The 24909-nt window shown below is 38.0% G+C and overlaps 1 protein-coding gene across 3 annotated transcripts in view; it reads left to right on the forward strand.

Moving 5' to 3' along the window:
* The window catches only part of AKAP9 (A-kinase anchoring protein 9), a 205219-nt gene that overhangs the window by 65038 nt on the left and 115272 nt on the right, over positions 1-24909 (forward strand). For 2 of the 3 annotated variants that reach the window (XM_050939487.1, XM_050939488.1), the window contains exons 4-9: positions 11500-11553; positions 11999-12169; positions 16066-16221; positions 18406-18603; positions 19142-21592; positions 23502-23715. In XM_050939487.1, the coding sequence (XP_050795444.1) occupies positions 11500-11553; positions 11999-12169; positions 16066-16221; positions 18406-18603; positions 19142-21592; positions 23502-23715 (3244 nt within the window). The remainder of the gene's footprint in view (positions 1-11499; positions 11554-11998; positions 12170-16065; positions 16222-18405; positions 18604-19141; positions 21593-23501; positions 23716-24909) is intronic. The other variant, XM_050939489.1, reaches the window with a different exon arrangement.

Here is a 24909-nt window from a genome sequence, read left to right on the forward strand (position 1 = left end):
TTATAACTCAGGTTAACTTTGCAGTGAAGGCAAGCCCTTAGTGGAAAGTTTGGTTTAATTGACTTGCCTAGCATCACGCAGAAGCTCTTTAGCAACCTTAATGTTCTCTTAATGTGGTTTTTAAATGTGTAATTTTCTAAGTGTTTAAAAAAGCAAGCTAAAAAGAAAACAGATGCCATTCTGTGACATCAAATTGAAAACCACATGAGTAATCAGCAGGGTTGGAACCTTCAGGCCCATCACACAGACCTCTGCCATTTGAGCAAAGGAAGTAACTGATAGCAGTAGTTATCTCACTAGAGGGTGACAAAATATGCACCTTGCCAGTGGGTTTCAGAGATATTTAGTGACAGCAGAGGAATGTTCAGATCCAGGAACCTTGGATTCTGTTCCAGCTTCTACAGGCAGTATACTCTAGTAGGCACATAGACTTCTACCCCTTCTTCCCAAGCTTGACCCTTTCTGCCCCATCCCCTCCAACCTGTCCCTGTCCCAGTCCTGTCTTTCCCCCCACGCCTTGCTCCTTGTCCAATTTCAGTTCTCCTTGCCTACCCAGTACCAGTCTCCTTGCTCCGCCAGTCCTAGTCTTCCCCTCAGGACTGCTCATCTGATTCTCAGTTTCCCTCCAGCTTCTTGCCTCTAGTCTTCTTGCCCAGCCAGCCAGCCTTTCTGGCTTTTCATCCGATCTGTCTCCCTCCCTCCTAGACTCCAGTTGTTCACCCACTAGCTTCCAGTCTCAGTTCTGCTTCACGCCCTACTCCCAGTCTTTTCCTACCCTGTCCACCATCCAAGTCTCCTTGCTCAGTCAGTCACAGTCTCAATTTGCAGCCAGTCTCAGGTCCTCCTTACTGGCTCCTTGTTCAGTCTGTCTGTCTCCATCCCTGGGCTCCTTATTCAAGCTCTGTCTCCCAAAGCCCTCCCCAGCTCCCTGTTCCAGTACTCTACATCTCTGGCTTCTTGGCTCAGTCCTTTTGCCCACAACTGCACACTGGCTCATTGTCAAAGCTGGACTCCTGCCCGCCTTCTCTCCTGTGTGGTTCCCAGTTGTAGTCTACTTGCTCAGTCTCTCCAGCTCCTCATCCATCCTCAGTCTTCATTTCTCCCCCAGTTACCTCTCTTCTTCCCTCCAGAGCTCCCTGTCTCCCAGTTCCCAGACTGTGCCCCGGCCTAATTAGTGTCAGCACCCCTTCCAGCTGCCAGTTCCAGTTCCTCTCTTCACCCACACCATACTAGCTGCCAGATCCCAGTCTCAAATCTTCCTCCCCACTCCCAGCTCTTTCCCAGTTTGCTCCTTCCCTTTGAGTCAAGCACTTTCCTACTCCATGCAGCCTAGGCACCAGCAGGTATGGTGGGAGACTGAGAGCACAGAAGAGACTGTCTTCCTGTATTCAGCCCCACTGCAGTCTGCAGCTGCAATTGCTGGGAAAGGCCTGCTGAGCCCCTGTAGCCCTGTGCAGGAACAAACTCAGTTAGGATGGTGCAAAAGCGGTCACACCCTGGAACTGTGAGGGGCTAGAGCAGGGATCTCTAACTCAAATCACCAGGAGGGCCACATGTGGATTAGTACATTGGCCTGACAGCCTCATCACTGACACCTTTTCATATAAAGATACAAAAGCCCCCCACCACCCCGCCCCCATTCCACCCTTTCCATGAGGCCCCACCCCTTCCCTTCCCTCATTCCAACCCCTTCCCCAAAGTCCCCACCCCAACTCTGCCCCCTCCCTGCTCCTATTCCAACCCCTTCCCCAAATCCTTGCCCTGTCCCCGCTTTTCTCCACCTCCTCCCCTGAGTGCGTGGCTCCCTGCTCCTCCCCCCTCCCTCCTGGAAAGCGCTAAGTGCCTGGAGGTAGGCAGAGGAGTGGAGGCACTGGCGTTCTGGGGGAGGGGAGGCGGCGGGTGAGGGGAGCTTGGTGGCCTCAGGAAATAACTCTGGGAGGGGACGGGGAGCTTGGCGGGTTGCAGCAAATAACTCTGCAGGCCACGTGTTTGAGACCCCTGGGCTAGAGCATGCTGAATGCGATGGAGTTTTGCAGATATTATTTTAGCAGTACAGTTCTGAAAAACCTCCACTGAACATGTGCAAGTTGAGATTTTAAAAAGCGTATAACATTTGGCCAGATTTTCATGAGACTAGCAAAAGGCACATCCCTGCCACAAAAGCCACCCTCCTGCCAAATGTCAAGTCTGTGCTCCAAAACATGGGGCGTTCAAGCTTCTCAGTGGAACCATAGTAAGGATTTTTTAACATGACAGAACACTATATCTTTCCCTAAATTCCTTCTCTGAGATGGCTGAACTGTTTTGACTGAAATGTTCCAAAAAAATTCAGTCTGCAGTTGGCACCCTGGCAGGGCCGGATTAACTCTCCCGTGGGCCCAAGGCTATTAGATTTTGTGGAGCCCCTGTATACAATTCTTTTTTCTAATTTAAAACAAAATGAGCACAATTATGACATTGAGGCTAGTAGCTCTATACTAAACTTGCCTTTTAATTAACATAAAGACGTTATGTGGTTACATTTCAGTCTTAAAATATGTAGAATATAGTTCAGTTAATTCAAAATAGCCTAATTCTTACCTTAGAACAGCTGTTATATTAGTTTCTTTCTGGGAGGGAGTTTGGGTGCAGGAGGGGGCTCCAGGCTGGGGCAGAGTGTTGGGGTGCAACAGAGGGTGAGAGGTGCAGGCTCTGAGAAGGAGTTTGGTGCAGGAGGGGATTTTGACCTAGGGCAGGGGGTTGGAATGCAGGAGGGAGTGTGGGCTCTGGGTGCGAGTTTGGGTGCAGGAGGAGATTCTGACCTGGGGCATGGGGTTGGGGTGCAGGCTCCAGCCAGGAGGCACTTAGCATAGGTAGCTCCTGGACAGCGGCGCAGCAGGGCTCAGGCAGGCTTCCTGCCTGCCTGTCATAGCCCCATGCTGTTCCCAGAAGCAGCTGGCTGCTGGTACAACTCTGCACACCCCTGCAGCATCCATTGGCCAGGAACCGGACTTGTGGGGATGGTGCTGGGAGCAGGGGCAGCGTGCGGGGCCGCAGAGAGGTGCCAGCAGCCCACCGCTTCTGGGAGCAGTGTGGGGCCATGGCATGCTGCCAGCCTGCCTGAGCGCTGCTGCATCAGGGCCCTTCTTAGCCCGGGGCCCTGGGCTGCAGCCCTTAAAGCCCCTGCATTAATCCAGCCTTGCACCTGGAATGGAAGATTTGAGCCCAAATGGTTAAAGTTTTGCAATGTTAGATAACTGAAAGCAGGATCTGATAGTGGGAAACGTCAGGCAACCTAGCATATGTGGTGCTGCCAGCTCCGCTTCTAGTATTACTTCTCCTGGGTAACCAGTGGCTCCTATTCCTCTCTGCCTGAAGGAAATCCAGCTTATATGCTTTGATTAGAGATTTCATATCTCATATACCTGGACACTGCACACTTCTTGTTATATGTTTTGGTGAAGGATGAGAGGTAGGAGAAGGTTAAAAGAATCATCAGGAACTCTGTGTGTGTGTTGAAGAAAGAAGACAACTCACACACAGTTTGCCATTAAAAAGGAAACAAATACAGTTCTGTGCACAGAACTGACTTTACTATGGTATTTTAATGTTTAGAATGTATACCACAGTGAGATATTTGTACCACACCCATTGTACATGAAGAGCCAGCCTTCAATGCCTCAGAAGCCCAGAGTGATATGACATGCTCTGACGTGCACAACTGAGAGCCATACAAAAGTATAATCAAAATCTCTTGTCTGATGTAAGAAGCAGCTATTGCAGAAAGTGAGAGCAAAAATCCAAGAAAACATGCAAGTCCTGAGAGATTGAGAAAGAGTACATGAAGGACGTTGATGTAATGTCTCATAGATTCATAAACTCTAGGACTGGAAGGGACCTCGAGAGGTCATCGAGTCCAGTCCCCTGCCCTCATGGCAGGACCAAATACTGTCTAGACCATCCCTGATAGACATTTATCTAACCTACTCTTAAATATCTCCAGAGATGGAGATTCCACAACTTCCCTAGGCAATTTATTCAAGTGTTTAACTGCCCTGACAGTTAGGAACTTTTTCCTAATGTCCAACCTAAATCTTCCTTTCTGCAGTTTAAGCCCATTGCTTCTTGTTCTATCCTTAGAGGCTAAGGTGGACAAGTTTTCTCCCTCCTCCTGATGACACCCTTTTAAATACCTGAAAACTGCTATCATGTCCCCTCTCAGTCTTCTCTTTTCCAAACTAAATAAACCCAATTCTTTCAGCCTTCCTTCATAGGTCATGTTCTCAAGACCTTTAATCATTCTTGTTGCTCTTCTCTGAACCCTCTCCAATTTCTCCACATCTTTCTTGAAATGCAGTGCCCAGAACTGGACACAATACTCCAGTTGAGGCCTAACCAGTGCAGAGTAGAGCAGAAGAATGACTTCTCGTGTCTTGCTCACAACACACTTGTTAATGCATCCCAGAATCACGTTTGCTTTTTTTGCAACAGTATCACACTGTTGACTCATATTTAGCTTGTGGTCCACTATGACCCCTAGATCTCTTTCTGCCATACTCCTTCCTAGACAGTCTCTTCCCATTCTGTATGTGTGAAACTGATTGTTCCTTCCTAAGTGGAGCACTTTGCGTTTGTCTTTATTGAACTTCATCCGGTTTACCTCAGACCATTTCTCCAATTTCTCCAGATCATTTTGAATTTTGACCCTGTCCTCCAAAGCAGTTGCAATCCCTCCCAGTTTGGTATCGTCTGCAAACTTAATAAGCGTATTTTCTATGCCAATGTCTAAGTTGTTGATGAAGATATTGAACAGAGCCGGTCCCAAAACAGACCCGTGCGGAACCCCACTTGTTATACCTTTCCAGCAGGATTGGGAGCCATTAATAACTACTCTCTGAGTACGGTTATCCAGCCAGTTATACACCCACCTTATAGTAGCCCCATCTAAATTGTATTTCCCTAGTTTATAAATAAGGATATCATGCGAGACTGTATCAAATGCCTTACTAGAGTCTAGGTATACCACATCCACCGCTTCTCCCTTATCCACAAGTCTCGTTATCCTATCAAAGAAAGTTGTCAGATTGGTTTGACATGATTTGTTCTTTACAAATCCATGCTGGCTATTCCCTATCACCTTACCACCTTCCAAGTGTTTGCAGATGATTTCTTTAATTACTTGCCCCATTATCTTCCCTGGCACAGAAGTTAAACTAACTGGTCTGTAGTTTCCTGGGTTGTTTTTATTTCCCTTTTTATAGATGGGCACTATATTAGCCTTTTTCCAGTCTTCTGGAATCTCTCCTGTCTACCATGACTTTCCAAAGATAATAGCTAGAGGCTCAGATACCTCCTCTGTTAACTCCTTAAGTATTCTAGGATGCATTTCATCAGGCCCTGGTGGCTTGCAGGCATCTAACTTTTCTAAGTGATTTTTAACTTTTTCTTTTTTTATTTTATCTTCTAAACCTACCCCCTTCCCATAAGCATTCACTATGCTAGACATTCCTTCAGACTTCTCAGTGAAGACCGAAACAAAGAAGTCATTAAGCATCTCTGCCATTTCCAAGTTTCCTGTTACTGTTTCTCCCTCCTCACTGAGCAGTGGGCCTACCCTGTCCTTGGTCTTCCTCTTGCTTCTAATGTATTGATAAAAAGTCTTCTTGTTTCCCTTTATTCCCATAGCTAGTTTGAGCTCATTTTGTGCCTTTGCCTTTCTAATCTTGCCCCTGCATTCCTGTGTTATTTGGCTGTATTCATCCTTTGCAATCTGACCTAGTTTCCATTTTTTATATGACTCCTTTTTATTTTGTAGGTCACGCAAGATCTCGTGGTTAAGCCAAGGTGGTCTTTTGCCACATTTTCTGTCTTTCCTACCCATCGGAATAGCTTGCTTTTGGGCCCTTAATAGTATCCCTTTGAAAAACCGCCAGCTCTCCTCAGTTGTTTTTCCCCTCAGTCTTGATTCCCATGGGACCTTACCTATCAGCTCTCTGAGCTTACCAAAATCCGCCTTCCTGAAATCCATTGTCTCTGTTTTGCTGTACTCCCTTCTACCCATCCTTAGAATTGCAAACTCTATGATTTCATGATCACTTTCACCCACGCTTCCTTCTACTTTCAAATTCTCAACGAGAATGATAATTATGGATGAGCATGGGTTAGTTATTTAATATTTAGACTATGGTAGCATCCACACTGTAGAAGGATAGGTGAAGAAACAGTCCCTGAGCTGAAGAGTTTGCAATCTAGCCCAGCACCTTGTGGGTCTGTATTCTTTTTTTTGGTATTCAAAAGGTTCTCCTTAGTATCTACAGCTAATGTAGAGATTTTAATAGTATTTTAAATTTCAAAGACCACAGAAGACTAATATTGTAGAATTGTAACCAGATCTCATTCTGAACTCTACTTTAAAAAAAAATCCCATTTTTCAACCTCTTTGAAAATGAAAATGGAAAAAAAAAACTTTGTATGAACTCATGCTATTCTAGGAACTCTTGTTCTCATTCCTGTGAGAGGAACCCCCTCCCTTTTCTCATGAAGTAATAATTTTGTTCCAGAACACAAGTAGACAGTGAGAAACTTGTGCATGCAGTTCAAATGGTGTTGGCTTGCAAAATCGAGCAATGATTGTTAAAATGCAGGGTGTGCAGCTTTTCTGTACATTCCTAATTGTTAAAAGTCAGTGAAGTTTGTCACTGCAGTGAGAGCTTGGAACCAGTGTACATGTGTCTTAGGAACTCCATTGAGTTGTCATCAAGCATATATTCAGGTCAGCCATAATAACACTTTTAGTAATAAATATATTTCATTTACATTAATGAACAACTGCAGCCATCTGTAACAATAAGAATTTTGAAAGATGAGAGAAAATTAAATTCTGTATACCATAGCATAGACTGGACAAATTTTGTATGGAATTGGAGACTGAATCTTGAACTCAGTTTTGTTTCAGGGACCTTACGTTTGGAAATGCTAACCACCTACAATTTAATTTGAAGTTGGTGGGAGCCAGGGGTGCTTGGCAACCCGAACAGGCTGGTGATGAGTTTAGTAGTGGTACGCATCTTATTCTTTGCTTCCCCTCCTTCTTGTGATTATTTAAAGAGGCTTTGCTTCATTTTTTAAAAAAGTCTATTTAAACTTTTTCAGTCAGAAATAATGCTAAAAAATAGTATTCATGCTTTCAAGTGGAATATTTTAATCTAGTATTATTTAAAAGTTGTTTGTTTTATTACAGCTCACAAAGTGAGCAATGTGTTTCTTGTTTGTTAGCTAATTCTCTTGGGGAACTGGATGAAGTCCAGTGACAAATAAATATATCTCTCTTTGAGGGACATTGCTCATAATGGCTCTGTCTAATGACAGAGTACAGTTTCCTAAACAAAATTGGGGGAAACAGTAACTGCAGATATCAGCATTCTTGTTTTACAGGAATTTTATTATTATAAATGAAGTCTTCTCTTTCCTTCAGTCTCCTGTGCAAACCCACAGTTGTGGACATGGTAACCAAATCCAAAATACGGATATATACAGAATATGCTGTTTGTAACAAATTACTTATTTTAAACTAGCATGAGACCTTATGTAGCCTTTAGAATTAAATAATGATGATGATTAGTAATCTAGTCAGGGTTACAGTTCAAATTCAAGACTAAGAGGAAGTTGAGCTTTTCCCAGTAGCAAGCACTGTTTTTTACCTTTCTTGATGATGCTTCTCCGTAGGTCCAAACATAAACTTGTATTCCATACTTCTACAAGAAGTACTAAAAGACAGTAGCCAAAACCTTTTTCTTTTTTTCAAATCCTAAGGAATATTGTTAATCGCTGTTGAGGAAGATGAAGAAAATAAGTTTGTTATTGGAAAAACTAATTACATTGTAAGTGGTAGTCTTTAACCTTAAAATGAAGAAATTTTTCTAATGCACTATATAATGGAAAAATAAATCAAGTAACACAGCCATCACTTATTTTTAAAAATCACTGTTAGTCTCTGTAGATTTGAAAGGTTGTGCATATATTATTGTTAGGCTTAAGTCTTTATTCTAATTGTTTATATGAAATGAACAGGAAATATCTTCTGCCTATCCACAGTTTAAAAATAAGAATGAATGGAAATAGGTTTTGCCAAGGTTATCTTATAGTGCTAGAATCTTAGATAAATTCTTTGTAGTAATCAGACTAAAACTTATTGGAGTGCTCAATATGTTGTGATGTTGCTATAATATGTGACAACTAAAAAGCACTAAATTATATGAGTGCAAAAGCTGAGGATTCAGCACTTTGTGTATATTTTCAGAATCAAAGTGTTTTCTCATTTAGTTTAAAAGAGGAATCAGTTAAAAGAGTCCATTAGCAGTTAGCAACATTGCAAGCTGCAAGCAATGTCGTCTGCCAGTATTAATGTTATAAACCTCTGTGTTCATGGAATAATGATGTGGCAATAAAAGTGAAATATTTCCTGAATAAAATGTATATCTTAATCCTCACATTGGAATAAAGAACTATTTAAAAAATAAATAAATATGAGTTCTTCTAAAGATGTGGAATAAAAATGCATTACCCATTCCAGATGCTTTTATAGAAACTCATGTATAATGAAATTAAAGGCTTTGGGTTTTTTTGTTTTCTGACCTGAAGTTTCTATCAATCAGTAATATGCTATTCTTTTATATATTAAAATTTGTCCTACATTGCCAATGCTTTGACATGTAAACTTGATAATTTATATTGGACAGCAATTTTTTAATTTCTAAACAAATCTTTCTAATAGCATTGAAATAGCTCCATATAGAAGATTGATGCTACAGTTTGTGTGGTAGCATGTCAGGGATTCTGAGGTCTATAGGATCTAAAATCTTTTTTATGGAGCTTGATGGTGATAGCTATTCTGTACATTAAAGTGCAATGGCTCCAAAAATTTGTGCTGACCCCTGGTGGCAGTAGTCATGAATCACTATATTCAGTGGTGCTGCTTGGTTAAGTTTTGTGATATTTAAGTCTGCTTTTGCTTAAAAATGCATTGTTTGCTAAAACAATACAAAATGAAGTATAAATTAAAGCTCATTTACCTTTACACAACAGATTATAAACAATTGAAAAGAGATTTTATGTTTGGAGAATATTTCTTGTGAAAATATTAAGATAATAATGAAAACAGGAAAATTCAGAACTAAGATTAAAAACTGTGCTCGTTACTCAATATTTCCAGGATTTCCAAAGATGGATGATTTCATTTATTATATGCTGCAGTATTTAGGCACACCAGTGTGATTTAAGAACATTTCAGCCTTAAAGGGGCATTGCAAAACTTTAAAAGTAGATTGTAAGATTCTAAGATTGTAAGATTGTAATTGTAAGATTCCAAATCAATAATCAATGATATATATGGACTTAGATGCCAGTGTTTTAGGGAGTTCTGTGTAGGCAACCCTGTATGCCCACATGGAAACCTACTGAAATCAATGAGCCTTGCACCGAGGTCCATAAACATTGAATCGTTTGCAAGATTGTGGCCTTCAAAATTACAAATTAATTTATAATCTATTTTAAAACAAGACATTTCAAAATCAATGTTTGCACATTCCTGTAATCGTCTGCCAGCTTTCCTACAGGCAATACTCTTCCATGTCTAAAATATGCCTGTTTGGCACCCACCAGATCTCTCCAGCTTCTATTCTTCATTGTGCTCAGTCTACACTTTGGAATACCAAGTGAAATTTATTAAAAACATTGTTAGGTTTCACCTTGCACCATGCCAAAAGAGAAAAAGTATAATAGATTCCACAGAGAATTGGATGGGAGAAGCACAGAGATTATACACAACACCAGAGGACCACTGTGGGCAATCCAACAGATGTGGCATATAACTCTTCGGTAGCTAGTGTTTTTATTTATCAGTTTAAGAGCCAATAGAAATTGGAGTACATAAAGGAAAAAGAAAAGTAGCATTTGTTTTGTTTACATTCATGTTTTGTTCCTACTAATCTGTTATTATTGTGATAGGACCAGAAGCCCAAATCTGGTCTAAGGCCTCATGGTAGTAGCTAAAGTGCAAACGCTGGGTGAATGTAGTGGCAGTCAGTTGCCCTGGAGAGTTAAGAGTACCTGCTGTGCCCATATGAGGACAGAGGAGTTTATTGGGATCCCCTGATTTTTACAGTATTCATTTCCTCTCAAACTTAGACTATGTTTTGGTGACCTTACTTATTGTAGAGGAGGTCTGGACTTGACTCCCCCCAAAATGAGTCAGCACCCCTCTGTGTCTCTACCAAAATGTCATTCAGCAGTGAGGCATTGTTATTTTTGATACCTTGCAGCTTTAATCAAACTTGAGGGGTCAGACTTTGATCCCTTGCATGCCAGTGCATTTTGATGTTAGACTTTAGGGTTTGCACAGACATGATGCCCTCAGATTGTAAGTAAGACCTGCCCTGCCTAGACAATTCCTAAGTAGATTTCCCTGCTATTTTTTTACTGAAACACTGATTTTATACTGTTTTTTACTTAAACACTACAGTGATGACGTTGAGTGGAACAGAAATTCTATAAATATACAGTAGCTCCCCTTCTCCAAAATCCTCACTCCTACTTCAGATTCTTATGTGGAGAGGAGCTCTGAGAGGAATGTGGCAGTTTTTTGTTACACTATTTTACACATGGGTCAAAGGACCTGCTGAGTAAAAACCCTATGTATTTTTGTGTTTGTCTCTTACAATTTTCTTGTTGATCCATAAGTATTGTTTTTGGGTTGCACTTAAAATTTTGAAGTCTCTTTATTATTGACGTATGTGGTCTCTAGACCCAAAATTCTCATGGACGCTGCACTTTGTGACAGCAGCAGGTACATGAAAGGGAAGAAATAATTTTCAGATATTTTATTTTAAATCCAAAGTCTCTTGTACATTTTTCAATGTAAGAAATTATTTCAGATTACAAGAATATGATATAACAACTCTGGTTCCAGTGAAGAGTGATTATTAATGGCAAATTATGAAGTGCACACATGAAAAAAAAATGGATGAGGAGAGGAGTTTAGTAAGGCACTCTTTACTGAGCTTCTCTCTTCACCATTTTAAAATGTGTACTCAAAATATTTTGTGTTTAAAATGTATTATTTGTTCACTCTGCTCATACTGTATGTTTTGTTACTGATTTTTGATATTATAACGTTTAGAATGTGAAGCTTTAAATCTGAATTTCCTTGTTTTCTTTGTTTATCAGAATTCTAATACAGTTTATATCCTAAAGACATCAGCCCAGGTTTAATTAATCTTAGAAGCTCTAAATTACAAAATAATAACCCTTGCTACTTTTGATACAATTCGGTATATCTGAATTGTACAAAACAATCAGATTCTGGAACAGTATATACTAACTGTGTGCATTTCAAATGAAGTGATTATTCTCTGCTCACAAGGTTTTGTCTACAAAAATAATCAGATACATCTCAAATGAAAGGACACTAGAATTTAAGCTGCATCTTAAATTATAATGTGTCTAGAAATTGTCTTTATACAGGTAAATGGTTGCAGTTTTGTGACAAGAACAGCTATATCAGCAGACTTAATCAGGGTATAGTATTACAAATTAAATCATATTACTAATGTTCGGCACTAAAAACCTTAAGCAATTTGTATAGTAATATTTTGGTTGAACAAAACTACCTGGCTTACTAACAAAAATTCTGTGGTATGCTATGTTATCTAGCTTTGTTGTTGTTTCATGACATCTTAATATGTATAATGTTGCCTCTTTTAAACTTTAGGAAAAACAAAAATTACTCCTTCTAGTATAAAGCTTAGCCTTTTAATACAGAATTCACAGAAGTACTGTATGTCAGTGCTCTTGAGGTATAAATTATGCCAACAAGGCAGGTTACCATGGCAATAAGCTCCTAAATGCTATGTTATATTTTAATGTTCTAACGTGGTATTTGATAGAGAATTCAAAATTTGACTCTGCTCATCTTGAGGAAATATGTAAGTGTTGGGTTGTTAAGGAACTTGGATTGATTTAGGAAGAAGAATTTGGAGTTGGAGAGACTTATTCTGAGCATGAAATGCAGCACTCTCAGACACGACTTCAGATGATGGAGAATGAATTGGCTGGGAAACAACAAGAGATTGAAGAGCTAAACAGAGAACTAGAAGAAATGAGGGCAGCATATGGTACAGAAGGATTGCAACAGGTATAATTACCTTATGTTGCTTTCTGTTTGCTATTTGGTTATACACACAAATGCTGAGTGTCACCTGGAAGTGTTTATGTTTAAAGAGAGCCAGTCAGAGAATGTGGAATACAGAAATTTGTTTAGTTCCAAAGAGAATGAGGTTTCATCAGCATGTATCATCTTTACTTGAAAGGAAGTTCCAGTGTGTTTCACCTTTCTTTTTATTCTCTGGCCAACATTTTCACTCTGTGCTTAGCTGTTGCAGTGCTTGCCATATGGTTGGAAGAGTGGATACATGGGTTTCGTCAAGACAAGCTCTAATTCTTCCTCATTAATTGTCCAATGGCAGTATACAGTTCTTTTCCCCTTGCTTCTCAGAGACCAAGCAGAGTATCAAGTTCCACCTACCAAAGAAGTGAGATTCCTGAGGTAGCTACTTAACCAGAAGATCATTTGTCTGCAGATTTTGCAGACAGGCATACAAGCAGGTGGTACTCCTACTAAAGTTGTTAGGTTTTTGTTAGCTTACATCATGCTGAATTTGGATTATTGGTGAAATTTAAGGCATAGTTTTATTTTTCAGGGTCTGTATTTTATTTCGCGTTTGTCTCTTTTTTCTTTGACCTTTTGTTGATTTGTATACTGCACGTGTGCTCATATGTTTTGCTTTGTTTTATACGTTTCTACTCTAGATAGAATTTTGGTTTTGGATCATGGGTTTACAAAACGTGTTTTAAACAAAGTAGTCTTAATTGTATTCATCCCTGTGGGATTTTTTTGTTTGTTTTTTTAAAGATTTCCTTTTATTTTAGCAAATCTATGAAAAGGGATATGTAATTTTCTGGTGAAATGTGGATATCCTTCTAAGTAGCATTCCCTATAAATAAAAAAAGGGATAGGTTATCACTGTTTTGTCTTTCAGTGCATGTGAATGATTTGAAAGACCACTTATCTTCCATGGTACTGATACATTTTAATTCATGCTTAGTTCCTATTTACTGTATCTTGTACCATTTGTGCTTGATGGATTTTACAAGAGTTATAATTTCTTCTGTTTAGTTGCTGCCAACATGTCCTTTTCAGTGAAAGAAAAGATAGTGAACATATATAATTTAAAGTTTATAAGAGAGTCGTAACTCTGGTTTGTTGTTTGTTTGTTTTTTAAGATATCCTTTTTATGTGAGATCCTTAAGTTTGTAGCACAATAATTCTTATGAACGTTTTTCAGTTACACTAAATTATATTTATTTAGCTTTGTAGTATGTGTTATATCTTTCAACAGATACTTTCCTTAACTCCCGTAACAGCCTTTTATTTTCCTAACCTCCTAAAAAAAATCAGTTTGAATATATGTGTCTATTTTAATTTCAGCTGCCAGTCATGTTTTTTTTTTTTACTATTCAAGAAAAGACAAATTGAATAAACAAAAACTAATTTAAAAACAGATTGGATAATAGTATGAATGAATGTTCTTAAGAATACATTTTGTTCATTTAATTTTGCTGAACATACTTTCTGGGCATATGTATGTATAGGGGCCTACCAAATTCACAGTCCATTTTGGTCAATTTCATGGTCACAGGATTTTTAAAATGGTAAATTTTGTGTTTTCAGCTATTTAAATGTGAAATTTTACAGTGTTGTATTTGTAAGGATCCTGGCCCAAAAAGGAGTTGTGGAGGGATCACAAAGTTATTATGGTGAGGTTGCGGTACCTGAGCCCTTACTTCTGCGCTGCTTCTGGTGGCGGCGCTGCCTTCAGAGCCGAGCAGCTGGAAAGTGGCAACTGCTGGTCAGGAGCCCAGGAAGAGCTGCTGTAAGCAGCAGCACAGAAGTAAGGATGCCATGGTATGGTACTTCTGTGCTGCCGGCTGCAGAGCTGGGCCCTCAGTCAGCAGCTGCCACTTTCCAGCCATCCAGCTCTGAAGGCACATTGCAGAAGTAAGGGTGGCATGGTATGGTATTGCCATCCTTACTTCTATGCTATTGCTGGCAGGCAGCTGCCTTCAGAGCTGGGCATGTGGCCAACAGCCGCCACTGTCTGGCCACTCAGCTCTGAAGACAATGCAGAAGTAAGGGTGGCAATACTGCAACCCCTCCATCCCTTTGGGATCATGATCCTGAATTTGAAAAACACTGGTCTCCCCTGTGAAATCTGTGTAGTATAGAGTAAAAGCACACACAAGACCAGATTTCATGGGAGGAGACCAGATTTCACGGTCCATGACGTGTTTTTCATGACCAAGAATTTTGTAGGATCCTATGTATGTACAAGGACTTGGCATGTATAACTGCCCAATTTATGCCTGTTTATGTATTAAGATGGTTGTCCAGCAATTGCATCATCCAGGAAAGTGAAGGTGTAAAAACAAACAACTGTTTTAGGACTTGATCTATCAAAATGGGATTTGACAACACTTAGCACTTTGCAAGATCAGGCCCTTAGTAGATTCAGCAGATTATTTTTCTCAAAGCAATAAAGGATTATATGAACAGAATTCAGTTCTCTCAAACGGCTCATAGAGACTAGGTCTGTGTGTTTTAAGAAAAAACACTTGCTTTCCTATCAGTACTGAATAATATGCCTTTTAACTATGAATTAAACCTCAGCTAAAACATTTGAGAACAATACAAAAGCATCATGTAGTAGTACTAAATTTTTCCTTCAGTGCGCACAGGTGAAAGTCTAGCATTACAAGAAAAGTGTTCCATGTAGACACTTCCATTGACTTTCTGATGTTAATTTTCAAAGTTTAATGAAAAGCCAGAAACTAACTTCATTTTGATTTTCTTTGTAAAAATAATTTTAAAATTGAGTTAACCTGAGGAACAAAATGGCTGCTGCTAATGCTCTGGTTTTCGTACAGCTGGTAGGTGCTGTGCCCACTTTACCATTGACTTAAGTCGCTGCAAAGCCATTGAAGTCAGTGGAGTGAACATCTCCCTGTATAAACTGTAGGTGCTTTTTATTCTTTAGAAAAGCATAGAAAATTAAATTTACAGTATAATATAGGAGCAGATTAATGATTTAAGAACATGTATATTGACTGACAGATTATGTACATTTTAATGCTTCTGCTGGCTCTAGAAAGAAGAGTTTAAATAAATTAAGTAATTTTCAAGTAAACCACAAGAATTTTAATTTTTTTATAGAAAATTAGTGTCAGTTAATAATAATGTACAATTCATGGTTAACGGAATTTAATAAAATATATGACAAAGTCCTGTCTAGGATGATTTAGTTGGGGATTGGTCCTTCTTTGAGCAGGGGATTGGGCTAGATGATGACCTCCTGAGGTCCCTTCCAACCCTGATATTCTATGATTCTGTCCTGCTGAAAGGTACTTATAACATTTCTGAAGGAATTTATTTCCATTAACAGTACTTTTGTCCTTTTTTCCTTTCTTTATTACAAGTGTCCATCTAAGCTTCTCTCTGCTATATACCATGTATCAATCTTGAATGTTTAATCTGATTTCCTTATTATCTTGTGAAGTCCCAATTTATTGCATGTTCCATACTGATGTCAAAGAATGTTTTAGAGAACTTCTGTTTTAACTTAGTTTCAGATTCTAACTCTGATAAATTTAATCAAGATGCAATACCTTGTCAATATAAAGTCCAGATTACATTCTTCAGTAAAGTATCTTATGGGGGGGGGAGTGTTGGGAAATTGTGTTAAAATTGCTTAAGGAAGAAAGCAATATCCTGTGTCTGAATAGTTTTAAATACTTATGGTATAAATGTTATTGCTAAAATATTAATGCTACCATAGGTATTTGTAAGCACTTTTGAGTAGAGATGTCATGCATTAAATACATTTTACTTTTTTACTCCCATTTTATGAGAATAATTTAGTATGTTTTTGTAGATATTTTGACTTGCACTAATTGCACTAACTTAACCTTCCATAGCTTCAAGAATTTGAGACTGCTATCAAACAAAGAGATGATATTATCACACAGCTTACTACTAATCTACAGCAAGCACGGAAAGAAAAGGATGAAACACTGAGGGAATTTTTAGAGCTTACTGAGCAAAGCCAGAAACTGCAAATTCAGTTTCAGCATGTAAGTTTTATTGCTAACAAGATTTCATCAGGTTTGATGAAAGAGGGTCAATTTGAATAACAAAATCCATGAAGTATTACTTCCTTTAGAAACAAAATCAGTGTTCTTCCATGTAAACTTTTGAAAATTTGAACCCAAGAGTAGGGATCTACAGTGATTGAAAGAGTTGGTATTTGCCAACAGTTACCACATTGTAGTATCTGAAATATTGCACTCATTTCCTATAATACAATAGGAAATAATGTGGTTTCACTTCTATTGCGTGATAGTAACTGTTGGTAAATACTAGCTTTCTAATGGCAACCACTGTAGAAAGGAAAACTTACCTGTAATAACTGTTCTCAAAAGATTAGGAGTCAAATCCTGTCATCTTTGAAATCAATGGCAAAACTCCCATTGACTTCATTGGATTCAGGATTTCACCCTAGAGTCTTATTAGAGGCTCAGTCACACCCCTTTCTCTGCTGGAGTTGAAGATTATTCCATTGTTCCTTTTTGTTACATATTTTTATATTAATTTGTTCAAAAAGGAACTGATGATTGAGTATAATGGTAGCCACAGAGGCTTCATCATTATTCATTTGTGCTGCAGTTGAATGTTTTAATATTTTGAGCTGTTGAACACTCAAAGGTAACTTCCACAAGCTTCGAGCATGGCGTTTTGAATCTACAGTATTTCACATACTGATTTCTGAGAATTAACAATTGCAGGTGCAAGGCATATTATCACTTCAAAGTGACTTCCTAATATACTGCTGCCCTGTGCTAGTTGGCCATAAAACATATTTTGAGATATGCCTGCAAATGAACAACAGATGCATGGGATGGATTTAAGCAGTGGGCCACAATGGTATTGATTTTACACACTGAAGAGGCACTTTATGCCTACCCACCTCTCTCACATACCAGGTGTCTAATTGGTTGCAATGCAGGGTTACAGGATTCCCACCATATATCCCAGGGGTAGGCAACCTATGGCATGTGTGCCGAAGGCGGCACGCGAGCTGATTTTTAGTGGCACTCACACTGCCCGGGTCCTGGCCACTGGTCGGGGGTGGTGGTGGTGGTGGTGGGGGCTCTGCATTTTAATTTAATTTTAAATGAAGCTTCATAAACATTTAAAAAATGTTATTTACTTTACATACAACAATAGTTTAGTTATATATTATAGATTTATAAAAAGAGACCTTCTAAAAACATTAAAATGTGTTACTGGCACGCGAAACCTTAACTTAGAGTGAATAAATGAAGACTCGGCACACCACTTCTGAAAGGTTGCCGACCCGATATAACCAGTAGTTCTTAGGATTCAGTTTGCTTTTAAATCCTCTCTGCATCCCCCTGAGTGAAGAGGGCAGAGATTACGAAGAGGGAACCTCAATCTGAAAATCTTCCAGGTCTCCCCTTCTCCTATAGGCCCAAGGTCTACCAATGAAATCCTGAATTTCATTTACCTGTGGGAGCTGGCCCTTTTAACCTTTATTTGCACTGGCCACATGTTGTGACAAGCTAAACAGTCATTCCTTTCCTAATATTAAATCTTAAAATCTATTGCATACAACTCAACTGTACCTCCATGATGCTACAAAGAAAGTGAAAAAAACCCAGTAGACATAGGCTAATTTGACCCAATGGAAAAAATTCCTTCACGAACCCAAAACGGGTGATCAGTGACATGCAACATCCTAAAAAACACAACTCCTATACAACTAAGAGGACGGGGGAGGGCAGGGCAACTAACAGGAACAAAAGGCTGTTGAAAAGCCCAGGAGAATATAAATATGGGTGAGAGGGCACACAACAGCCAATCAGCTAGTCAGATCACTCATCCCCAGCCAATGGGAAGGCAGTTGACTTGAGATGGAGGGGCAGTCACCCCTTTTACCACACAAATATATTGTCATCGCCCATCCCTTCTGGGCCTTGTGTTGCATCCCTAGCAGTTGTTCAAGATCTCTCCCCTGAGGACTATGGGGGGAAGCAGCAGCAATGTAATACTGAGCTTGAAAGAATAATTTGCTGGCTATTCCAACATGATGAACACCATTCCATTGCTACTAAAAGAGAAGACTGTGTGACAAACAAATTTCAAACAGTCTTTCCCTGCTTATAGATGAACTGAGCAAATGAGAGGATTGCTGGTTTAGAAAACTCTGACCTGCGTATGTTTTTTTTATGAGTAAGTTACAGGCAAGTGAAGCCTTAAGGAATACCAGCCATAGTAGTACAGCTGCGGATTTATTGCAAGCCAAACAACAGATCCTTACACATCAGCAACAGCTAGAAGAACAAGAATATCTACTGAAGAATTACCAAAAAAAGAATAAAGAATTTGAAGTACAAATTACACTTCTGCAAGACCGAATCAGTGTCTATGAAATGGTAGGTTTCTTACTAGACTGAAACCTGTTACTATTGACTTGATGTTAAAAGAACGAGAAGTACTTGTGGCACCTTAGAGACTAACAAATTTATTTGAGCATAAGCTTTCGTGGACTAAAACCCACTACATCAGATGCATCTGCTGTACTGTACTGTGCTGTACTGCATCTGCACCTTCCCCCACATTGTAAATGTTATTCTTGTGTATATTTCCCTTTATAACTTCTAATTTCTGAAGAAAAGTAGTTTGTATGGGAAACTAATTCTATAAGAATAGCTTTCAACTAACTAAGCCAAACATATTTGAAATGCAAATGAAGCACTGGAAAAATTAAAGTGATCTTGAACCATTATTTATTCCCAATGCAGAGAAAATTATTGAAATTGAGTAGCAAATGGTTTAGATCTAATTTTAGAAATGGTTACAGAGTAACGATGTTTTAAAGAAGAAATTTTAAGTATAGTATTCAAAGGTTAAAAACATTCAAATATTTGAGATGCCAAACGTTAAAATATAGCATGTTTTTGCTTTTTAAAGGAGGAACACAAAAATGAAAGAGAAGATTCTAATAAAAAACTACAAGAAAAAGAAGCTCTAATTGGAGAGCTGAAAGCAAAAATAATAGAAGAAGAAAAAAATGCATTTCAGGTGAAGGAAAAATTATCAGATGCCAATAAATCACTTGAGGAATTAAAAGAACAGATTGTACAAAAGAATCAAGAGGCAAATAATATGAGACTACAACTGGCTAACTGCAAGCAAAAAGAAAGACAATGTTCTGATGAAATAAAACAGTTAATGGGTACTGTGGAAGAATTACAGAAGCGATGCCATAAAGACAGCCAATTTGAAACTGACATTGTACAAAGAATGGAATTAGAAACACAAAGGAGACTGGCACAACTTCAGGCAGAATTAGATGAGATGTACGGGCAGCAGATTGTACAAATGAAGCAAGAGTTAATTAAGCAACATGCATTAGAAATTGAAGAACTTCTTGCCCAACAAAAAATAGAGCTGGAGAAAACTTTAAATCCATGTTCAAGTGATAATATTAATGAAGATCAAGTACATTTAATGAATATTGCGATTAATGAATTGAATATGAAATTGCAAGATGCTAATTATCAAAAGGAAAAAATAAAGCAAGATTTGTCAAAACAACTGGAAGAAATTTCAGCAGAAAATTCTCTTCAACAAACACAAATTGAAGATCTTTTTCAAGAACTGACCTTTGCAAGAGAGCAGATTCAGAGAGCCAAGCAAACCATAATGGACAAAGAATGCAGATTAAATGAAGCAGATAAATACCAGCTTATGATTGAAGATCTGAAAGCTCAGCTTGCTTCTGCATCTGAGCTCAGGAAAGAGTTAGAATTAAAACACGAGGCAGAAGTCACAAATTATAAAATAAAACTTGAAATGCTAGAGAGAGAGAAGGATGAAGTTTTGGACAGAATGGCTGAATCTCAAGAAGCTGAATTAGAGAGACTGAGGACACAGCTTCTGTTTAGTCATGAAGAAGAACTGTCCAAACTTAGAGAAGACTTACAACAAGAGCACAGAATAAACATTGAAATTCTTAAAAATAACTTGGCCACACACTATAAACAGCAATTTGAAGGAACACAAAATGAAATGAGTCAAAAGATAGAAGCTATGCAATTTGAAAAGGACAACTTAATAACAAAGCAAAGTCAGCTGTTGTTGGAGATTTCAAAGCTGAAAGATTTGCAGCAGTCTGTTGTAAATTCTAAATCAGAAGAAATGACTCTTCAAATACAGGAACTCCAAAAGGAGATTGATGTTCTTAGGCAGGAAGAAAAAGAAAAGGGTACACTTGAACAAGAAGTTCAAGAGTTGCAACTTAAAACTGAATTGTTGGAGAAACAAATGAAAGAGAAAGAAGTTAGCCTTCAAAAAAAATGTACAGAGCTTGAGACACAAAATAACCTTCTTAAAGATGAAAATAGAGCTTTAGAGGAGAAATTAAAACATATTTTGGTAACTTCAGAAGAAAATTTGGTTTTCACAGACAGTGTTAATTCTAAGTCAGAGGACCTTGACCTGCAAAAAAGAATAGAAAAGCTAATGGCTGAAAATGAGCAGCTTGTAAAACAAGACATTGAACTCAAAGCAGAAATTGAAAGGCAAAAGAATACTTTTTCATTTGCTGAGAAAAATTTTGAAGCTAGTTATCAAGAGCTGCAGGAAGAATATGCTTGTCTTCTAAAGATAAAAGCTGATTTAGAGGAGAGCAAAAACAAAGAGGAAGCTGAATATAAAACCAAGCTTAAGGCTCTGACTGAAGAGCTTCAGCATTTACAAAGCTATGAACTGGTTGTATTGAAAACTAGAAGTTCAATCTTTGAAGGCTCTAAAGAAGACAAAATATGCAGAGCAGAAACTTTTGAAGTTGGAGAAGTTGTTGAGAAAGATACTACAGAACTTATGGAAAAGCTTGAGGTAGCCCAGCGTGAAAAAGTGGAACTGTCCTTGAGACTTTCAGATCTTTCTGAACAATTAAAGTTAAAACATAGTGAAATTTGTCAATTAAGCGAAGAAGTTAAATCTTTAAAACAAGAGAGAGAACAAGTTTTAGAAAAATGTAAAAAACTAGAAGTCATAATTAGCCATAGTCAGACAGAAAATGTTAACATTTTTGAACAGAAGACAAAATATTCTAACGAAGAAGCTCAAGCAGATGCTATACCACTGTCTGAAACTAGGAATCTAAAATTTGATTCCAGCAATGAACTTAGTGAGGAAATAAAAGTAAGAGAAGATAATCTGAGTTTATGTAAAGATTCAGATCATCGTGTAACAGAGAAGGAAATTCAGCAAATTTTGAATCCAGAGCAGCAATCACTGTTGGATCATCTGCACCAGATGACTGACAGACTAGAAAGAGAAACGTCACTACTGGCCATTACACAGCATGAAAATGATCAGCTTCAGCAGCAACTCGATATATTAAAATCTGAACAGGTATGTTTATAGAAACCTGTGCGGTAAAGAAATTACCGGGAGTACATCTGTGCAAACTAATGCAAGTTAATGTTTATCTTAAATATGCCTTTTGCTTCTGGGCTTTTGTTTGTTGTGGATACGTTGATTAGTAGTTAACAGGGTGAGGGTCATAGGAGTGGTCTATTTCATAGCTGTATGTTTAAGAATTCTCCAGGAGTGTATGAAGGGGTTCCTTTTTAATGAATGTATAAATAGATCAAAAGAAATAAAATACTAAATTTAGTGAAAGTAGCAAAAAATATTAAACTAAAATTAAGCTTTCAGTTTTGGTAAATTTTTTGCCATCAGTTAAATTATTATGAAGCAAAACCTAATAATTGCATTTTGTCTTTAATACAATTGTAACATCCTATCTTACTCAAAGAAAGTAAAAGTTTTAATGTTTCTAGATTTTTGTTGGGAGAGGTGAGGAAAGAGTTGATTATTTTTTCCAAGACACTTCTACCTTTTTTATGATTAGTTCTCCAGCTCTCCAGTACACCCACTCAAACAAAAAATAGGAAGGAATGCAGACAATTCACTATACTTTCTCACTAATTATGTTAGATTAAACTTGCAAAACAAAATGTAGAACCTTTAACAACCCACTGCCACTACATTAATGTTCTCTCAATTTAATTTTTCTGGATGGGAAGTGGAGAAATGGAAGGTGAATATATTTTTATATTTAATATTATATTTTAATATCAGAAGATCTTAGAAGCCAGTTGGACCTCCACCTAACCTCCATTTTTGGAGGTTCAGTTATGCCTGCATTTTTATATCCATGCTGAATTGCAAGTACAAATACAAATAGTACTATATCTGCTTGCTTGGTGCAAACAGACAGTTAAATATTTTACTAATATTTAAACAGAGACAGGCATCAAAAATCTGGCCTTAAACCTACACACAGTGATTCAGTAAATATTGTAGCAAAAGTTAGATTTTTCATAGGCACTAATACCTTAGACTTTGTCCTTGACCAGGTTTTTTTAGATTATCATATGTATTTCTTGACAGTTTTAAAATAGTTTACTGTTAAGAGTCCACATGACTATTTTACCAAAGTGGATATCAGGCTAACTTTTTACTTGTCCTTCCTCTGTTGTGATGTATGCTTCTTAGCCTTAGCCAAAGATCTGGGCCATAGAGTCCAATGCTAAATTCAGTGCACTGTGTGCTAATGTAGAAAAATAGAGACGAAAAATAAAATGAGGTTTGAAATAACAAGAAAAATTACCAGGGTATCCAAATTTATAAAATATAATTTAATATATAAATGATACAGGTCCCTGACTATCTCACTGGTTTGAGAATTGATGCTATTTCTTGCCTTTCCAGTCAAGCACACAGCATGATCTGTGAGGGGACAGCTGTGCTTTTAAACTAAGAACTCAGCCCTTTAATCCACTCACTGAATAAATTTGGGACTGTGTTTCTATTCCAAGTCAAGCTTCTCTCCAGACTACCTAACTGACTTGCCATTCCTCTGAAAATTTTCTTGAAAACTGTCATGCCACCATTGTAGTCTCTGGCACATGCCCATTGAATTTCATATCAGTTCACTAAGTAATAGTGATTTTCAAAGGAAAATATGATTTGTAAGTATGCTTTACGTTACTGAATTACTAGAGCAAAAATGTGCAGATATATTTTGAATTTAGGAAATCTCTTAATTATTGTACAGATTTGGTTTATGACTGCAAATAAAAACTAGATAATAGTTAACAAATGTTTCAATGTTAATATTATGTTTAGGTGTTGGGTGGACATGTTTAAAATTATTATTGTATAAAATTAGCAGCTCGTAATGAAATACAGAAAATTTGGACTTTCTTGCTCCCTTATTTTTCACTCTTTGCGATATGTGTATTTCCATTCAAAGGCTGATTTACGGCTACAGATGGAGGCCCAGCGCATTTGTCTCTCTCTGGTTTATTCAGCTCATTTAGACGAGGTCCGTGAGTACTTGAAAGCTGAAAAAGAGAATGCACTCTGCAGCCTTAAAGAGGAGCTCATCTGCAATAATGCACAAGAGATGAATGAGCTTAAGAAAATGCATCAACTGGAGCTCCAGACCTTGAAAGGTCAACAAGCAGGTATTTTGTTGAAAATTATAGGAGAGAAGTTCTCTGTGAAAAATATTTCTTTAAAAGAGAGCATGTGACCAGAAAAGTTGGAGGAAAAATTTTCTTCAGTTGTCTAACAAAATAGTTTCTTCTATCCAATATTTCCTTTTTTATATTTAAATGTTTTAACTCAAATTATTGTAAAGTTACAAGAAGCCCATTATGTAGTACACACTGTGTATTATTCAACATAATTTTGAAAAATCTTATGTAAGCTATCACTTTTATTATGATTATATTTATTAATAGATGATTGTATTCAATTTATTTTTTGCTATTTGTCTTAGGGCAATCATTTTAGAGGGTTACATTAAAAAATGTTTAGGTTTGTATTCTGTATTGATATCATACTAGTTAAATGTAGTAACATAATACCTTCTTTGTCCTTTGTCTTAATTATGTCATTCCCCTCCTTGAATCCCTCCATTGGCTCCTTATCCACTATTCAAGCTTGTTTATCACCACCTTCAAAGCTCTTCATAACTCTGCCCCTCCCTTCTTATCTGAGCGTGTCTCACTTCGTTGCTATCGCCCCCATGGCTCCTCCATTGACTGCTCATTTGTCAATCACTTCTCTGCCTTCTGACATGTTTCCACCTATATAGTATCAACTTCCTGAACTTATTGACATACCATGCCATATTTAAGTCCCTCTTAAGGATCCATTTTTATCATGCTGACTAAATCTAGTTGACATGTATATTAAGAAAAAAGTATATGCTCTTCTTTGAGTAATGTCCCTATGGGTGATCCTCTTCAGGTGAGCATGTGCCCCATGCACCTTTGGAGACTAGTGGTAGCAGTGTCTGTTCGGTTCACACATCCACACTTGCTATCCTTATGCCCCATACCAAGGATATATAGGGCATTGTTGATGAATTGTCCTCAGTTCCTTCTCAACCGCATTGGCCTGAGATAAAGTGTCTAGTGAAGTTACTTCTATCTAACTTACCCTTTGGAATAGTTTAGTTTAGTTTAGTTTTAACATAGTATTTAGTTTTACTAGTTTAGTTCAGTGTTTTATTTTCGGCATCTTTCACTTACCCCTCCTCAAGGGTTTCTCTCCTCAGAGGTTCTCCTTCTTTGAGGTAATCTTAAATCCTCAGGTTATGCCTGGTTCCCTTGGATTTAAACATTGTGTCACTTGTTGGGACCCTTTCCAGT

This window comes from Gopherus flavomarginatus, chromosome 2, assembly GCF_025201925.1.
Source record: "Gopherus flavomarginatus isolate rGopFla2 chromosome 2, rGopFla2.mat.asm, whole genome shotgun sequence".
Taxonomy (NCBI): domain Eukaryota; kingdom Metazoa; phylum Chordata; order Testudines; family Testudinidae; genus Gopherus; species Gopherus flavomarginatus.